The 15,640-nt window shown below is 42.6% G+C and overlaps 1 protein-coding gene across 1 annotated transcript in view; it reads left to right on the top strand.

The window, feature by feature from the left end:
• TDRD12 (tudor domain containing 12) overlaps positions 1 to 15,640 on the top strand; it is a 70,395-nt gene that overhangs the window by 36,837 nt on the left and 17,918 nt on the right. The window contains exons 11-22 of the mRNA XM_032486205.1: positions 100 to 176; positions 3,466 to 3,546; positions 4,901 to 4,961; positions 5,316 to 5,423; positions 7,539 to 7,724; positions 9,334 to 9,490; positions 9,986 to 10,113; positions 11,541 to 11,732; positions 11,969 to 12,097; positions 13,002 to 13,119; positions 13,736 to 13,875; positions 14,009 to 14,229. Coding sequence (XP_032342096.1) covers positions 100 to 176; positions 3,466 to 3,546; positions 4,901 to 4,961; positions 5,316 to 5,423; positions 7,539 to 7,724; positions 9,334 to 9,490; positions 9,986 to 10,113; positions 11,541 to 11,732; positions 11,969 to 12,097; positions 13,002 to 13,119; positions 13,736 to 13,875; positions 14,009 to 14,229 — 1,598 coding nt within the window. The remainder of the gene's footprint in view (positions 1 to 99; positions 177 to 3,465; positions 3,547 to 4,900; positions 4,962 to 5,315; positions 5,424 to 7,538; positions 7,725 to 9,333; positions 9,491 to 9,985; positions 10,114 to 11,540; positions 11,733 to 11,968; positions 12,098 to 13,001; positions 13,120 to 13,735; positions 13,876 to 14,008; positions 14,230 to 15,640) is intronic.

Here is a 15,640-nt window from a genome sequence, read left to right as displayed (position 1 = left end):
GATGGTTGTCTGTGAGACTAACTCTAATGGAATTTCGATTCCTCAAGAATATGTATCTTGTTAGCATGCATATGCTTTCTGCAATTTTTTTTTTTACAGTATGTGAAATCTTCAGTGTACTGGCCGTCAAAAAGAGGCATAACCATATATGCTGATCCAGATACACCAGCAGCAAGGTATGATGTGAAAAGTCAGCGTAATACATTGTCTTACAGCGTGTTCTGTAAGATTGATGACAGGAAAATATTCAGTTTCAAAAAAAGAGTGGCCCTGGGAGTTTTGATTTAACGTATATTAATTTAAAAGAAAAATATTGTGACAACTGGCTAAGTAGCACATGTTGACCAAAAGCTGGTAGTGGTTCTAGAGTCTTCCGGTGATGTTGTCGGACAAAGCTGTTTCTGTAAGGTCCCATGAAGTTGTCTTGATGTAAAGAACAGGTAAATGTGGGTCAGCTGGCAGTACAAGTTAGTAAAAAGCAGAGAATCATTTGTTACATGCTTGAAGATGAGCACCAAAGACTTTGACTGTAACCCTGTCCTCATCAAGACATGTCAGTGATATTAACGAAACCACAGAAAGGGTGTACTATTTCATACTTCACGTGCAGTGTAAGACCTTAAAATTAGGATGCTTCTGTTTTTCCCCTCCAGGACCTTATGCTAGTGTTGTCATACATTTTATTTATACATTTGTTATAAATGCGGGACTCTATTATCATTTGTATTTAAACAGTTGGCTTTCTTTTAGAGGGACTTAAATAAATAACAGGAAAAGATACCTTATATTTTTACCTATGTAGTTATTACCATCAATGCTTTCACTTTCTGTGTAGATCCATATTTCCATCTGGTATCATTTGCCTTCTACCTGCAGGACTTCATTTACTGTTTCTTGTATGTGGGTCTGCTGGTGATTCTTTCAGCTTTTGTATGTCTGAAAAATTATTTTAGCTTCATTTAAAAAAAAAAAAACTTTGCCAGGTATGGAATTCTAGGTTGAAAGTTCTTTTTCCCTTGTGTTTTAAAGATGTCAGTCCACCGTTGCCTGCTCATGTTGCTCCCAGTGCCACATCTGTCATTGTCTTTTTGCTTTGTTCCTCTGTTTGCAACATGGCTTTTTCCTCTGCTTTCAGGAATTTCTCTTTATTGCTGGTTTGAGCAACATAAATATCATATGCCTTGCTGTAGGTTCTCTCATGTTTCTTATGCTTGGGGTTCTTTGGAGTTCTTCATTTGTAGGTTTCTGTCTTTCATCACATTTGGTACGTGACATTTAGCTGTCTTTCTGCAAATATTTTTTCTGCATCCCTCTCTTTCTCCTTTCCTTTTGAGACTCCGATGAGACAAATGTCCCTGAGGTTCTGTTCACTTTTTCACCTCTTTTTTTCTTGCTATTCTGCAGATTAATAATTCTAATTTATCTTTAATCTGTCTCTTCTGTCATCTCTGTTCTGCTGTTGAGCCCATCTAGTGAATTTCTTATTTATTTTTCAGTTCTGAAATTTTCATGTGTTTTTTTAATATTCCTTTGTTGAGAGCTTTCATTGCTCCATTCAGCAGTGCTCACCTTCCCTTGTCTTACGGAGCATGGTTATAATGCCTACTTCACGGTGTTGGATAATCCCCACTTCACAGCCATCTCGGGGTTGGCACCTGTCCATTGCCTTTTCCCTCTACAGTCCATCTAGTTTTTCTGGTTCTTTGTATGAACAAGTACTTCTGGATTGTATTCTGAATGTTTTGAATATTATGGTGTGCGACTCTTGTTTCTGTTAGAATCCTCTGGAGAGCGCTGCTTCTGTTGTTTTTGCTGTTAGTTTTAGCAGGAGGTCATCACCCCCTGAAGGTTCAGACCTCAAGTTCGGTCTCCCCTGCTGTGGGTGGTGATTGCAGTGCCGTTTCCCCATCTTCGGTACGCTGCTTCAGGTCTGTCCTGCACGTGCTCGACTTGGGTTGAGCCCCAGGGGGTTTAGGGGTTTATGTTGGGTCATAAACAGAAATAGAGGGTCCCCCTCCCCTCCAGCTGTTTTTTCCCCCCTTGATATTCCCCACATTCACCATTTTCTAGATGCTCCCTCTCCTTGTTCCTCTGATCAGATAGGTGGTTTCTTGTGGAGAAGCTGCCATGCAGTTCTGTGTGATTGGGGCTGCTTGTGGAGCAAAACAGCCAGAGAAATCAGAGAAGAAGATGGACATTTTTCTCATACAGTCCCCATTACCTGCTTCCCCTAGAGGGAGGGAGAGGTTTTCTCTCGAGTTCAGAGCTGGTCTTGGGGGGCAGGGCCAGGAGACAGAAAGAGGAAAGTAGAATTTCTTACACCCTGGTCTAAGGCTTCTCTTCCTGGTTCTCTGGCTTGAAATACAGTCAGCTCTCCCTGTCCGCTGGCTACGCATCCACACTGACACAGATCCCTCGGGTACAGAGGGCCGACTGTACTGCACCATCTTACAAAGTGTTACGGAGTCCAAACTTACTCGCTCGCCGTACAGCAGGCCAGTAAATCGGGAGACGAGGTGTTGGGGCAAGGAATAATGACTTTACTCGGAAAGCCAGTGGACTGAGAGGATGGCCAACTGCTGTCTTGGAGAACCATCCTACTCAAGTCAGAATTCAGGTTCCTTTTATACTAAAAAGGGGGTGGGGGTGTGCTTGGTTGTTGCAGACTTCTTGGTGTAGGAATTCTTTGTTCTTGGAGTTCTTTGTTCTTGCAGCTGTCCACGAGGGTCAGATCGTGGTGTCCCTGTAAACCTCCAAGAAAACAAATGTTATTTTCCATTCTGCAACTTGTTATCTTTATATAAGCACAAAAGTGTTAACATCCTTAATGGTCAGAGCCTTGAGAATAGGCTCTCCTGTATATTTCAGGCTAAAGGCAATGTTCTTTTTACAAAAGGTGCAGAGCTAGCAAGACTAAGCCTAGAAAACAGGGCACAGGGTTAAAGCCAAAGGAACAGATCTAATACGGAGTCAGAGCTGTTCTTTTGTGTTACCAAAGGACTGGAGCATCCTCGGATTTTGGTACCCGAGGGGCTCCTGGAACCAATCCCCTGCAGATACTGAGGGCGGCGACTGTGGGGTTTTGAAGTCTACATTCGCTACACAGATTTGCGACTCGGGCCACCCTCAGGTGAACACCGAGGAATAGAAGACAGTGGCAGCCAGGAAACGCTCCACGGTTCTGGTCTTTCGTGCTTTGACTTCTCTCCCTGTAGTTTTGTTCCTCGTCCTGCGTTGCTCGTAGAGGGAGGCTGTAGTGGGCTTGTTTCCTCTTGGCAGCACCAGGACCTGCAGAACGGTTTTCGTACTCGGGCTCCGCTTCACTTCTCGCAAAATGTGCTTCAGTTAATCAACTTGTTCCTCAGTGGTACTTCTTAAATTTTCTCCCAGAAAGTAAACATATTTTCAGGATTGGGGTGAATGGGCTCTAAAGGCTTTAATAAGTGGTTTTTGATTTCTTTCTAGTGCTTCCTATCAGAAGCCACCTGCAAAGCCGCTGAGGCTGGCTGAGAAGAGGGAGCACAATGAGAAGAATGGCTGTGTGAAGTATGGGGTTTTTCTTGGCCTAAATGTTCTATTGAAATAATTGTAATAAAATTATAAGCAGGAAGAATTTATGTATGACTTTATTATTAATTTCAAACCTGCATTCCCATAAAGTAAGTAAATATATTCATACACAGTGTCTTCTGTAGGCTTTGAAGCTTCTTCTTTTCCATTCACTGATTTTCCTGTTTGAAGCTTTGTTCCGCTGTAAACAGTCATCCTCCCCCTCCCGCTTCTCTTGGTAGCCTGAGCAGTTTTATGAAACAAATTAGATACAGTTGATCTTTTGAGGCTGTTGGTTTTATATGGGCTGGTGCTAGCTTGCTTCCCAGTTTCCGATGTTAAATAGGTCTGCCTCCTGCTGGAGAAACTATTTAATTATTTGCAGTGTGGAAGTGGGGGGGTTTGGTTTGGTTTTGTCCTGCCAGATTCACAAAGTATTCACTTACAGGTTATTAATAATAGGATGATAACTTCAATTTATACTTGTTTAATACACAAAATATTTTCATACCAGTTTTTATGATTTCTTTCCCTTCCAACCTAAAAACACTCTTACATTCCAAGTAACTACGGCTGCTCAGAAGCCACAGAGTGACAGTGTGTTTAAGACAGTTCATAAGTGGTTTAGGCCTGCTGTATCCACCAGCTGGCCTGGGATGACTGGGGAGGTGGTATTAACCTTGCAGCCACTCTGTGGCCCTGTGCCATCCTCTCCCCGAGCAGGAGCTCCTCACCATATCCAGGGCTGAGGGCTCTGAATGCTGCCATGGAGCCTATGGGTCTTGGAGTGGCTGTTAATGCACCAGAGTTGACATCCTCCTCCCTGGGCATCTGTCCCCCTAGTACCTGAAAGTTGTGGTACTACAAGAGGTTATTTTCCTAGGAGTAAAAGACCTTGCATTATCCATGCAGCTCATTTCTTTCAGCTAAATACCCTTGACTTAGAACTCCCTGATTAAGCGACATCAGTTGCTGTATCATTCTGTGGGTTCCAGGAAACCTGGAAGGTGTTCAGAATTAAACAGCAGAAAAGGAAGGAGACAATGGGTTTGTTTGAAGAAACGTGAGATGACCTCGTGATCATGCAGCCTTTCTCCTTGTCCAGAGAAGGTGGTCCTGGGATTGGTGATGCTCTGTCCACAGCTCGGGCTCAGAGGGGGAAGGGGCAGCACGGGACTGGCAAGACCACCACGGTCCTTGTGCTGCAATAGACAAGGCCAAACAGATCGAGCAGTAATGTCGCAGCCATGTCTTGGGATAGATAGTTCATTTTGCCTCTGTCAAGGAAGAACTAAAATGAACCGTTTTTTTTTTTTTCAAAAGTCAAATTACCCTTTTAACTATTTTACAGATTATTGCAGTTTCTAAATCCTGATCCTTTGAGAGCTGATGGAATCTCTGATCTGCAGCAGGTATTGTAGCTCCCCCTCCCCCCAAAAAAGAGAGAAAACTGTTTACTCTTTAAACCCCTCATCTTCCTCCCACTAGATGAGAAATTTCTTACGTGGAGGACTTTTCCTGATGCCATCCTTCTGGAAATTATCTAGTGAATTAATGGCTTTAGAGACGTGGCCCTTCTTCTGTTTGGGTGATGGATGCTCTTGCTTTCATTTTGGTAGCTTTGGTGGTTTCTTTGATAATCATATAAACCTAGGTTTTTACATTGGAATCAAGCTCTTGTATCTTCTTGTATCAAACCTCCATATCGCTCTTGGTGTGCTGTGCTAACACCGCAGGGCAGAGGTGTCTAACGCCTGCGATCTTAGTTGCAGAAGCTGAAGTCGGGCTCCCGGCAGCCCTTGGTGGTGCTGCGGAACAAGATCCAGCCCTGCTTATCCATTGACACGGCGCCACTCTCTGCAGACCTGAGAAAGGTGAAGGTGCTCAGACCAGACTCGTGGAGGAGTGCTGACCTGTCTTAACGTAGAAAGATTTTAATAAACGGTTCCGACGTTACATTTGTATAATTTCTTTGCTTTTGGAGTTCTCTTTTAAGCTTGTGTTAATTCCTCATTTATTCGTAAGTCCAGGTTAACCTCTTATATAAGTGTGTAATTCTTTTGCAGAGAAACCTAAGTGCTTTTCTGCAATGGGTTTTCTGGTGTGCCTCTGGAAGGGGGCTTAGAAAGAACAGAAAATTGTCAGGGCAGTTAGAGTGTACTTAGCATTCTTTTCAAAATTGCTTTATTATAGCCCTGTGGTTTCACTTAGATCTACTTCCCTCTTGATATAAAAACAAGTATTTTTTTTTAATAAAGGAAAATAAAACCACAAGGATGAATAGAATGAGCGCAAAGTCTTTAGTGGACAGGAAATTCCTGCAGGCTCTTAGAAGATGGAAACAGGCATCCGAGATGGCTGACCACATTGAGGGAGGAGTGATGTGCGGAAGGGCGTGAACTTGTTCAGCCTGCTTCCTGCACATCCACAGCCAGGTTCTCAGAAGGGGGGCTGGGGGCTCTGTTCGGAGAAACTGAATGGCCCTGGAGGATGACGTTCAGGTGATGCTGTTTTGAATCCTCCCAGCAAATAAAAATGCCTGCTTGCCGCCTGTTTTCCTGCAGTGATGTGACTCCCACGTGGTGGCGAGCTTTGCTCTGCCTGCAGATCTAGACCGCTTTTTAGGGTCCTCCTCAATGTGAACAGACATCTGGGATTGTTGCACACTGGAAGAAAACCTTCCCCTTAAAAACAAAACAAAGCAAAGACCAGAACAAACTCTGAAAGAAACAATGTAAGGAGCAAAAGAAAACAAATATCCTCAGAGATAAGAGAAGATACTGCGTGGATTTAGCAATAATAACAAGGTCCTGTAAAAAAGGAACAGCCAGAAAAAGGGTTGTTAGAAATTCAAAATGCTATAGGAATAAAAAAACATAAGATGTGAGAGGTAAGATAGAAGCTAACTATCAGAAAGTAGAACAAAAAGACAAAGAGATGGAAATGGGGTGGGGGGGAGAATTTGAGGGTCAGTTTGAGGTCTCACGTCTCAATGGGATTTCCAGAAAGAACAACGAAAGAGGGCAGAAAATTCTGAGAAGAATAACGCATGAACACTTCCTAGACTTAGTGGATATGACTTTGTAAAATTAGAAGTTTGCCGACCGCAGATCCAGCACAACGGAGGAAGGAGCACGAGCGAATAGACGTGTTGCTGTGAAGCATCTAAAACTTGGGATTCTGGGAGCATGAAAGCTTCCAGGAAGAAGAAACTGGTCCCGCAGCAGGGTCAGGAATCAGAATGACTTCAAGCTTCTCCACAGTTTTTCAGAGAAACCCTGGCTCCGAAATTCTGGTGATAAGTTATTTTCAACATAGAGGTCTAAACTCAGACCATCAGTGACGTGTGAGGGTAGAGCGGAAACATTTTCAGACATGCTCTAGTCTCAGTTTTTTTTTTTTTTTTTTCCTCTGTACCCTTTTGTCAAGAAGCTGCCAAAACTTGTTCTCCACCAAACCAAGGAAGTCAACCGAGAAAGTTGCAGAGAAAAGGGTGATGAAGGAGGATCCCAGGATGGCAGCTGGGTCCAGGGCCTCCCCAGAGAGAACGGTGCTGACGGCTCCAGCCCTTTGAAGCTAGTGAGGATGGACAGCTCTCCTCTGTGGAACATTTGGGAGGTTTCGGTGACAAATTACACAGAAAAATAAGCAAGCGAAGGCAGGTTTTTAAAAAGCTTTATGAGTGGAGCTGATGCATCAGCGGATTATCAGAAGAAAGAGGAGAAGCCGCATCCTTGCTCTGGTGAGCTTTAAGCACCTGGTCCATCAACAGGCTGCTTGTTAGATCCTTTAAGTTTGAAGCCCAGAAAAGCAAGAGCCTTTGAGCAGGAGTCCGGTGCTAGAAAAGATTCAGGGGGACTTAAGTTAGGTCTTGGGAAATACCAGATTGAGCAGTGTGTACTCATCACTGGGGTCAAGTGAACGCTGAGCAGGCGTTTGTTGGTTTTCTGTGCTTTATTGTGGTTTTGGTTGTGATTGCTGTTTTGTAGGCTCTTCAAAGGAATAAGTTTCCGGGACCCAGCCACACTGAGTCTTACTCTTGGCCTCCCATAGCACGTGGCTGTGATGTGGTGGTCGTTTCTCATTGTGGAAATGATCCTCTGTTGTACCTTCCACCATTGCTTACAATTTTGCAAACTGGGGCCTGCTACAAGTCACTACCAAGCAGAAACGGAGTAAGTTGAAGACAATTTTGTTTTGCAATAAAATGGATTACATTTTTACTTTATATCTGACACCTAACCTTTGGTAAAGCATACGTTACATTAAAACTGGCAGGGCAGAAATTGTCCTATGAGAAACTCTTAACACAGTCACTGGTTCTTGTCGAGAGCCCCTAGTTATGGGCCATCGGCTGGGACAGGAGAATCCTGGCTTTTGGGGGATGAATATACAGTTTATAGAATTATTTCATTGATTGGATTCATCTAATTGTCATGGCAGCCCTTTAAGATGGTCAGGCCACAGTATTGTTTTCAGTGTTTGATAGATGAGAGCGTTAAGCTCATGAGAAGTCACTGGTAAAAGTTCTTAAAAGCTGACGAGTGTGACAAGAAATGGGATTCAAATTTCAGTTTTTTGCCATCTTGTCCTCTATAAATTATTTTCACAGCACCCCACACTGTTTTATAATCCTGCTTTATTCTTCCCACGTGTAAGAATTGGAAAATAGCTGAGAAGGATGATGGAAAGGAGAGAAACCGGGTGTGAGGATCAAATGGTGGTGGGGGAGTGACGTCTGGCTTTGCTGGGCTTCGGCTGCTAGGTGAACTCACGTGTGAACTCGTGTGTGAGACCCTTGTCTCGGGCTTATCTCGAAAGATACACTACATACAGATAGTTCTGCCACTCGTTATTAGGTGAAAAATGGAAGTACTAAAAGACACTTAGAATTTCATTTTAGGAAAGATACTGGTTTATTTTTCTAATTATGCCATGTAGTTTAATGAGTTCCCTCTGGAAATCTGCATCGGCTGTGTTATGATGGATTCATTTCTATTGCTCAGTAAGTTAGCAGCTGAACGCTGCTGGTGAGCCGCAGCTTGTGCTGAGGTAGAACCCTGGCGGGGCCAGAAGGGGATGTCTGGGTTTTGCCCCTTGTGTCCATCTTGCTTTTTCTGATTCTCCGCAGTCAACCTGCATTTAGGTGTGAGCCCTTGAAGCTGGTAGCTGCCTGGATCTGCATCAAAGAAAGAGGAGACTCGTTCTTGTCTTGAGTTAATTGAGGCCGTGTGTCCAGGAAGGTGTTGGGCAGGCAGTGCACCTTCAGGTGATACGCGTGGGATAGTGGAGAGCAGGGTTCAGGTGGTGCAGTAGGAACCCTCATCTCCTAAGGAAGAGAGGTTAACCTTTTTAAAGTCCCCTTTTAGGAGGCTGTTAGTTCATCCTTGTGCTTGGGAGTAGGTGCTCTGGAGCCAGATTACCTGGCTGTAAATCCTGTTGCTATACCATACATAGCTGTGCAGCCTTGAGCAACTGACTTCACCTCTCTGTGCTTTAGGTTCCTCATCTGTGAAACGAGGTGGTAATCAGCCTCACTCTATAAGGGAACTCTAAGGACTAAATGACTTAATACTTGTGCGTCGTTAAACTCGTCCTAGCAAAATGCGAGCCAGCGTGCTTATGTCCATTCTGCTGAGCCTCCCTGACCTGTATGACAGTGATGTTAGCAAAAACGTGCATGGTGCTTCCTGCGTGCGAGGAGATATTCATGCGTGCTGTGCATATACTGTCTTTGATTCCTAACTTTTGTCCAGAATTACGTGAATCTCTGTGTCTTTGCAGCCTCTGGCAGTCATCGTATGCCCCGGCTGGAAAAAGGCCCAGTTTATTTTTGCATTACTGGGAGACTACAGCACATCCTCCAGGCCGCTGCATCCTATGTTGCTGACAGTCGGACTCCACAAAGACGAAGCCAAAAATCTGAAGCTTCCAAGAGGGTGTAAGCACTCTCTCCAGGGTGTTTGGTTTCCCCTGGAGGACACCGTGGGCCCCGCTCAGGCAGGCCTGGAGCTGCCGCCGACACGGGGCCCATGTGCGATCAGCCAGCCGTCACTAGTCCAGACCTCACTTTCCAAGTCCCGATCCCTGAGGGTGGTGAAGCTTTGGTCTTGGCTCACATCTGTTTCACTGAAAAAACTGTCTATTCGTTTATCAACTATTTATTCATTTACAGACCTTCTGTTTGTTAGATGTTGACTAAAACTGTCCCCCTGCCTTTCAGAACCTGAAAGTCTTGTGGGAGCCCAGGTGTTCAATCAGACAGTGACAGGGTTAGCCCGGGCAGGCCTCCTGTCTCACCCACCCAAGCAATAAAAACAGGTTTTTATTTCGTTAGAAAGCATTTCTAGAAAGTCTGCGGAACCTTAGCAAAGGCAATGTTAGGAAAACCTGTGGGAAACCTAAAATGTTAATTGCTTTTTCTTTTCAAATGTAGGCGATGTGATTATTACTACACCCCACAGCCTTCTGAGGCTTCTCCAGTATCAAAGCTTGTTATTCCTTAGACTCTGTCACCTCGTTTTGGATGAGGTGGAAGTACTGTTCTCTGAAGCCAACGAGCAAGTGAGTATGGCATTCACTGAGATGTTGTTACCACTCAGATATATGCATAACTAAAATCTTCGCTGCTTTTAGGAAGTAGGAAATTTGTCGAGTTGGGAAGAAGCCGGTTAATCTGAAAATTTTTTCCCTTTAACTTCTATAATTAAGAAGAAAGAACATTTATCTGAATTTTCTTCCCAACGTTAAAGTTCTCTTTGAAGAGCAAAAATTCTTTTCCTAGGAAGATTTTCTAAAATTCTTAATATTTTTCTGGTTATGGAAGCAATCATTTTTATTTTAGAAAATTTGAGAAATCGAGAACACCACTTGAAAAACCCCCGTCATCCATAATCTTACACTGTTACTATTTTGTTTTATTTTCACTGTTACTATTTTAGAATTTTTTTTTGTAATTCTTGTGTCTGTTGATACATATAATTAATAATGTCAGGAACTTATTTTATGTGTTAGTTTGCAACTTGCATTTTTCAGTAAATAGCATTTTGAGTGTTGCTACTAATGGTTCTCCAGCACGATTGTTACCAGCCATAGTAGTGAATCCTTTGGGCATAGCATAATTTATTTTATAATTGTCTTATATTTGGACATTTAGCATCATTTGTGTGTATATGTGTGTGTCTGAAGAAACACATCTTTTTTGTACATGTTTTTCTTAGAATAAATTCCTAGGAAGGGGATCAATGGATCAACGGCTATGAATTCTTCTAAGGCATTTGTTGGAAGCAGTGTAACATGATGGCCCACAGCATTCATTTGGGAGCGGTGATAGCCCCAGGTTCACGTCCCAGCCTTGTTGCTTACTGACCGTGTGGGCCTGTGCAGAGCTTCTGAGCTCCTCGAAAGTCTCAGTTCTTATTTGCAAAAGTAAAATCTGGAACCAGTGCCTTGTGCAGTGGCCTTTCTGAAAGCATAGACCGATGGGCACTCCCTTAAGCCATGGGCTGCCAGGCCACCCTCTGAGCACCCCTGGTAGTAGGGGACCTTAGTCCAGCTTTCTTTTCCAGGCTAGGATTTAAACGTGGCATCTGATTTGCTTAATCTCTGTTTCCTTGATTACTTTGTTGAACTGAGCATTAACTCATACTGTCTGCTTGTGCCCGTTCCTTTGTGAGCTGTTCGTTCATTTCCCTGGCTGATTTTCTTTCTCTGGGATCGTCTTTTTCTCATTGGTTTGTAGAAGTTTTTAGATAAGGATGTTAATCCTTTGTTATCTGTGTTACACATACTTACCCAGATGTTGTTTGTTTTCATTTTGTCTGTACTTAACATTTCTTCCTTTTTAGTTTTTTTCTTTGCCTTTATGTTTAAAGGCCTTCCTTCCCCATTCTGAGAACAGAAACCATACATTCTTTACCTTTTATGTTCTGTCCAACTGATTACTAGTCTCCTTTGAAATAAAAATGAAATTAATTGTACTAATTTTTCAGATGTTTGCTATATTAGATAACTTCAAAAAAAATATTGACATTGAAGAAAGGGAATCTGCTCCACATCAGATTGTTGCAGTTGGAGTTCACTGGGATCGACATACAGAGCAGTTAATCAGAGAGTTCATGAATGACCCCTACGTCGTGATCACGGCCATGGAGGAGGCTGCCCTCTACGGCGATGTGCAGCAGGTGGTGGGCGTGGGCATGGGCGGCGGGGGCTGAGGAACACGAGCCCGTGACCTTTGTTCATGGCCTCATATTAAAAGGATATAGTGTTAATTTCATACGCAGAAACGTAATTGTGTATTTATATCGGTTTCCTGTACCTTATCTTCTATTAAAATTATGACTTACCTATGAAAAGTAAAACTGGGGCACATTGAACATTTTTAAAAAATCACACTGTGACTACATTTTATTACCAGGTAGTACACCTTTGCCTGGAATGCGAAAAAACCTCTACTTTGCTCCAAACTCTTGATTTCATTCCAAGTCAGGCACAAAAGACCTTGATCTTCACCTGTTCTGTAGCTGAAACAGAAGTAGTGTGTAAGGTGAGCCCTTCCACACATTAAACATTCTTATTGTTTGTTTAAACTATGTGGAATCTTATCATTAGAGAGTTACCAGGGTAGTTAAATATTTGACAGGGAAATAAACTTTTATGAGTTCAGCAACCATCAGAACGGGCTGTGGCACAGAGTAGTGGTGGCAGTGACAAGGGACAGCAGGGGGCCTGGCTGAGAGGAGGGACCAGGTGGGTGGGTGGGGCCAGCCTCCGCATCCAGGAGAGCGGTCCCCTAGGGGAACAGTGCTTTATACCTTGTCCTGCTGGAGCATTAAGAGAAGTCGATTCATGAAGAAGTGGCAACATCTTCTGTACCGTACTTCTGTTTAAGAAAATAGAGACAGTAACACTAAAATAGATCATCATGTAGCCAGAAAAGCCAAATGAATTGGTTAAAGGTGTATTTAATCTAATTGTGTATAAATTAATACTAGCACGGAGAAACGAGGCCAGATACAAAATAAAAGGCACGGTTGTGCATCCAACTTTCCGCAGTAATAAACTAGCAGGTGTACTGGAAAAGCCACTCTTGACAGTGGCGCCATAAATGTGGTGTATACACGTACATATGCCTGCAGACACCTGTGTAGGTAAGCGTGCATACATGCAGGCATATATATGTGTACATATATGTATGTACCCGTTATTGTAAAAGGAAGGAAAATGGTTTTAGCAAAATAATGTTTGTTTCACTGGAGCAAGTTTTTAGGTTGAAACTATAGAATTTTGAAAATACATTTATTTAAATTTGCAATCACCTCAGTCTGAGAGTTAGTGGTAATACCCTCACAGATAATTTTAAATGGTTTATATTGATAAGTATTGATGGAAAATTGTCTCCAAGCAATGTGTTCCGGAGTGTGAACCAGCCTCTTTGGCTTCGTCTTTAGGTAGTAGAGAGCAGTTCGATATTTTGCTTGAAGATGCATAAAGAAATGGCTTTTAATTTTAAAAGTGTTTTAGAACAGTGGAAGAAGAAGTTAAGTTATGGCTCTCACATTGTTTTAGGTAAGTGTCTTAATTTCTACTTGTATTTTGAGAAGGCTGAGCTAGTAGGAATTAATGTCTTCATTTACTTATCCCCTCCCCAAATTTCTCACCATTTCCCAGATTTATTGAGAATCTATTAGTAAAGTTAATTTCAAAGTGAAAGTTCACCTCGACTGAGATTCTGACGTTGAGGTGGATCCAGGTGTCTGCCGGGTCTCAGGGCAGTAGGCAGAACCCTTAGCGTAGACATGCTCCCTGGAGTTCCAGCTTAAGGACCACTGTCACATATGTATGTATGCCTATGATGAAACTTGTCCTAAGTGATTGTTAGACTTAATATTGGAAATATAAAAGTCAAAATGTGTAAAATAAGTGAAAACTACATGGACAGCCTTAATTTGTAATAGAGGCATTTTTTCAAGTTAAAAAGGGCGACCACTTTTCTCTGGAATTTTAACTATTGGGCTTTGGAATTTTGTGAAAGAAAAAAATGGGAAAGAAGTTTCTTTGCATCTAACAAGCAAAATGCAATAAAGAAATGTGTTGAGATGTGGCTCCTGGAATTGCTCTGTAAAACACGTGCAGTAAGTAAGAGTCCAGCCCCGTTGGAAATTGTCGGAATCCTTTTCTCCAGCCTTAACAGATGACTGTGTACCACTTCTGGCCATCACTGATGCCACCTGTGTGATCCACTTCAGCTTTCCTTCCTCGCCCAGAATTTTTGGTGGACGCCTGTATTGCATGTCCGATCATTTTCAGAGTTTAACGGAACAGGTTTGATTGATTTTTACTACCTTTTAACATTCCATTGTCATTTTCCATGTCGTGACAAATTCAGAGTCCACAAAGTTTCATTGTTTAGAGTGGGATGGATGATCCATTTCCTTTATTTACCCCCGTTTTTAAGGGTTCTCCTGCAGAACAGGGAGATAAAAAAACCAAATCTGTCTTGCTGCTGACGGAGAGAAACGCATGCCACGCAGTTGGTGTCCTGCACTACTTGGAGCGAGCAGATGCCAAGATCCCTTCAGAGCTGTATGAGTTTACTGCGGGGATTCTGGAAGCCAAAGAAGATAAAAAAGCCAGAAGGCCTCTTTGTCCGTATCTTAAGGCTTTTGGTTTTTGCAAGTAAGCCAGTCATCTTTTGAAAATCTTTTTAATGTGTTTTTTTTTTTTTTGGAGGGGGAGATAACTAGATTTATTCCTTCCTCCCTCCTTCCTTCCCTCCCTCCCTCTTTCTTTCTTTTTGTTTCCCAGGACCTCGTGCATTCTAAGCACACACTCTACCATTGAGCTGTACCCTCCCTCCCAAGTCATCTTTTTTTTTTAATTGAAATACAGCATACAGGAAAATGCACAGATGATAAATTGACAGCTTGGTGCTTGTTCCATACGTATGCAGCCGTGTAAACCTCCACCGGGCTCTGCGGGAGCCCCTCAGAGACCCCTCCTGCCCTTCCCAATTTTCCCTTCCTCCAGAAGTAACCACCCTCATGATGTCTATCAACATGGACTAATTTTGCTTGTTTTTGAACTTTCTATAAATGCAGTTGCAGTACATTCAACCTACTGTCTGTGGCGTTCATCTATGTTGTTGCACATATTGGTGTTTTATTTATTTATCTTGTGGCTCAGAATTCCATTGTGTGAGTATGTCACAAGGTGTGTATCCACACGCCTGTTGATGGGCCTGTGAGGTGTGTTATGTACAAAGCTGCTGTGGGTTCTTGTACGTGGCTTTTTGTGGAAATACGCACCCATTTCTCTTGGGTATTTACTTTGGAATGGGATTGCCGGGTCGTGGGCTAGACGTGTGTTTAGCTTTGCCGAGGTGGTTGGCCACTTCACGACCCCTCAGTAGTGCGTGAGAGAGTTTGAATGGCTCCGTATCCTCACCAACACTCAGTATTCATGACAGTGTGGGAGTAAGCCGTCGTGGTTTTCATTTGTGTTTCCCTGATGATTAATGATGCTGAATGTCTTTTTATATGATCGTGGGACACTTGACCATCCTCTTTTTGTGAAGTGCCTGTTCAGGTCTTCTGCCCATTTTTAAAATGGGTTGTGTCTTGGTTTGTAGGAGTGATTTGTCTATTCTAGATATAACTGCGTTGAGAATATCTTCTCCCAGCCCGTGGTTTGCCTTTTTACTCTATTAAGAGTCTTTCACTGAACAGACGTTTTTAATTTTGATGACGTGTTTTATGGTTGCTGTTTCCAAGCATCCTTGTCTATCTCCAGGTCATGAAGACATTCTTCTGTATTTTCTTCTAGAAGCTTTATCGAGTTAGCTTTTACATTTAGCTATTTACATTTTACATTTGCATTTTACATTTAGATTATACATATAATCTATTTTGACTTAATGTTTGTATACAGTGTTTGATGTGGGGCAAGGTTTACTTTTTTCTATATGAATAATCTTGTGCTCCAGCATTCTGTATTTAAAACATCATTGTGTTCAAACTGAGTTGGTGCCTTTGACGTAACCAGATGACAGTACACGTCCGTTTGTGGACTCTCTCTGTTACACTGGTCT

The sequence above is a fragment of the Camelus ferus genome, chromosome 9, assembly GCF_009834535.1.
Source record: "Camelus ferus isolate YT-003-E chromosome 9, BCGSAC_Cfer_1.0, whole genome shotgun sequence".
Taxonomy (NCBI): domain Eukaryota; kingdom Metazoa; phylum Chordata; class Mammalia; order Artiodactyla; family Camelidae; genus Camelus; species Camelus ferus.
This window is presented reverse-complemented; position numbering and strand designations above follow the sequence as displayed.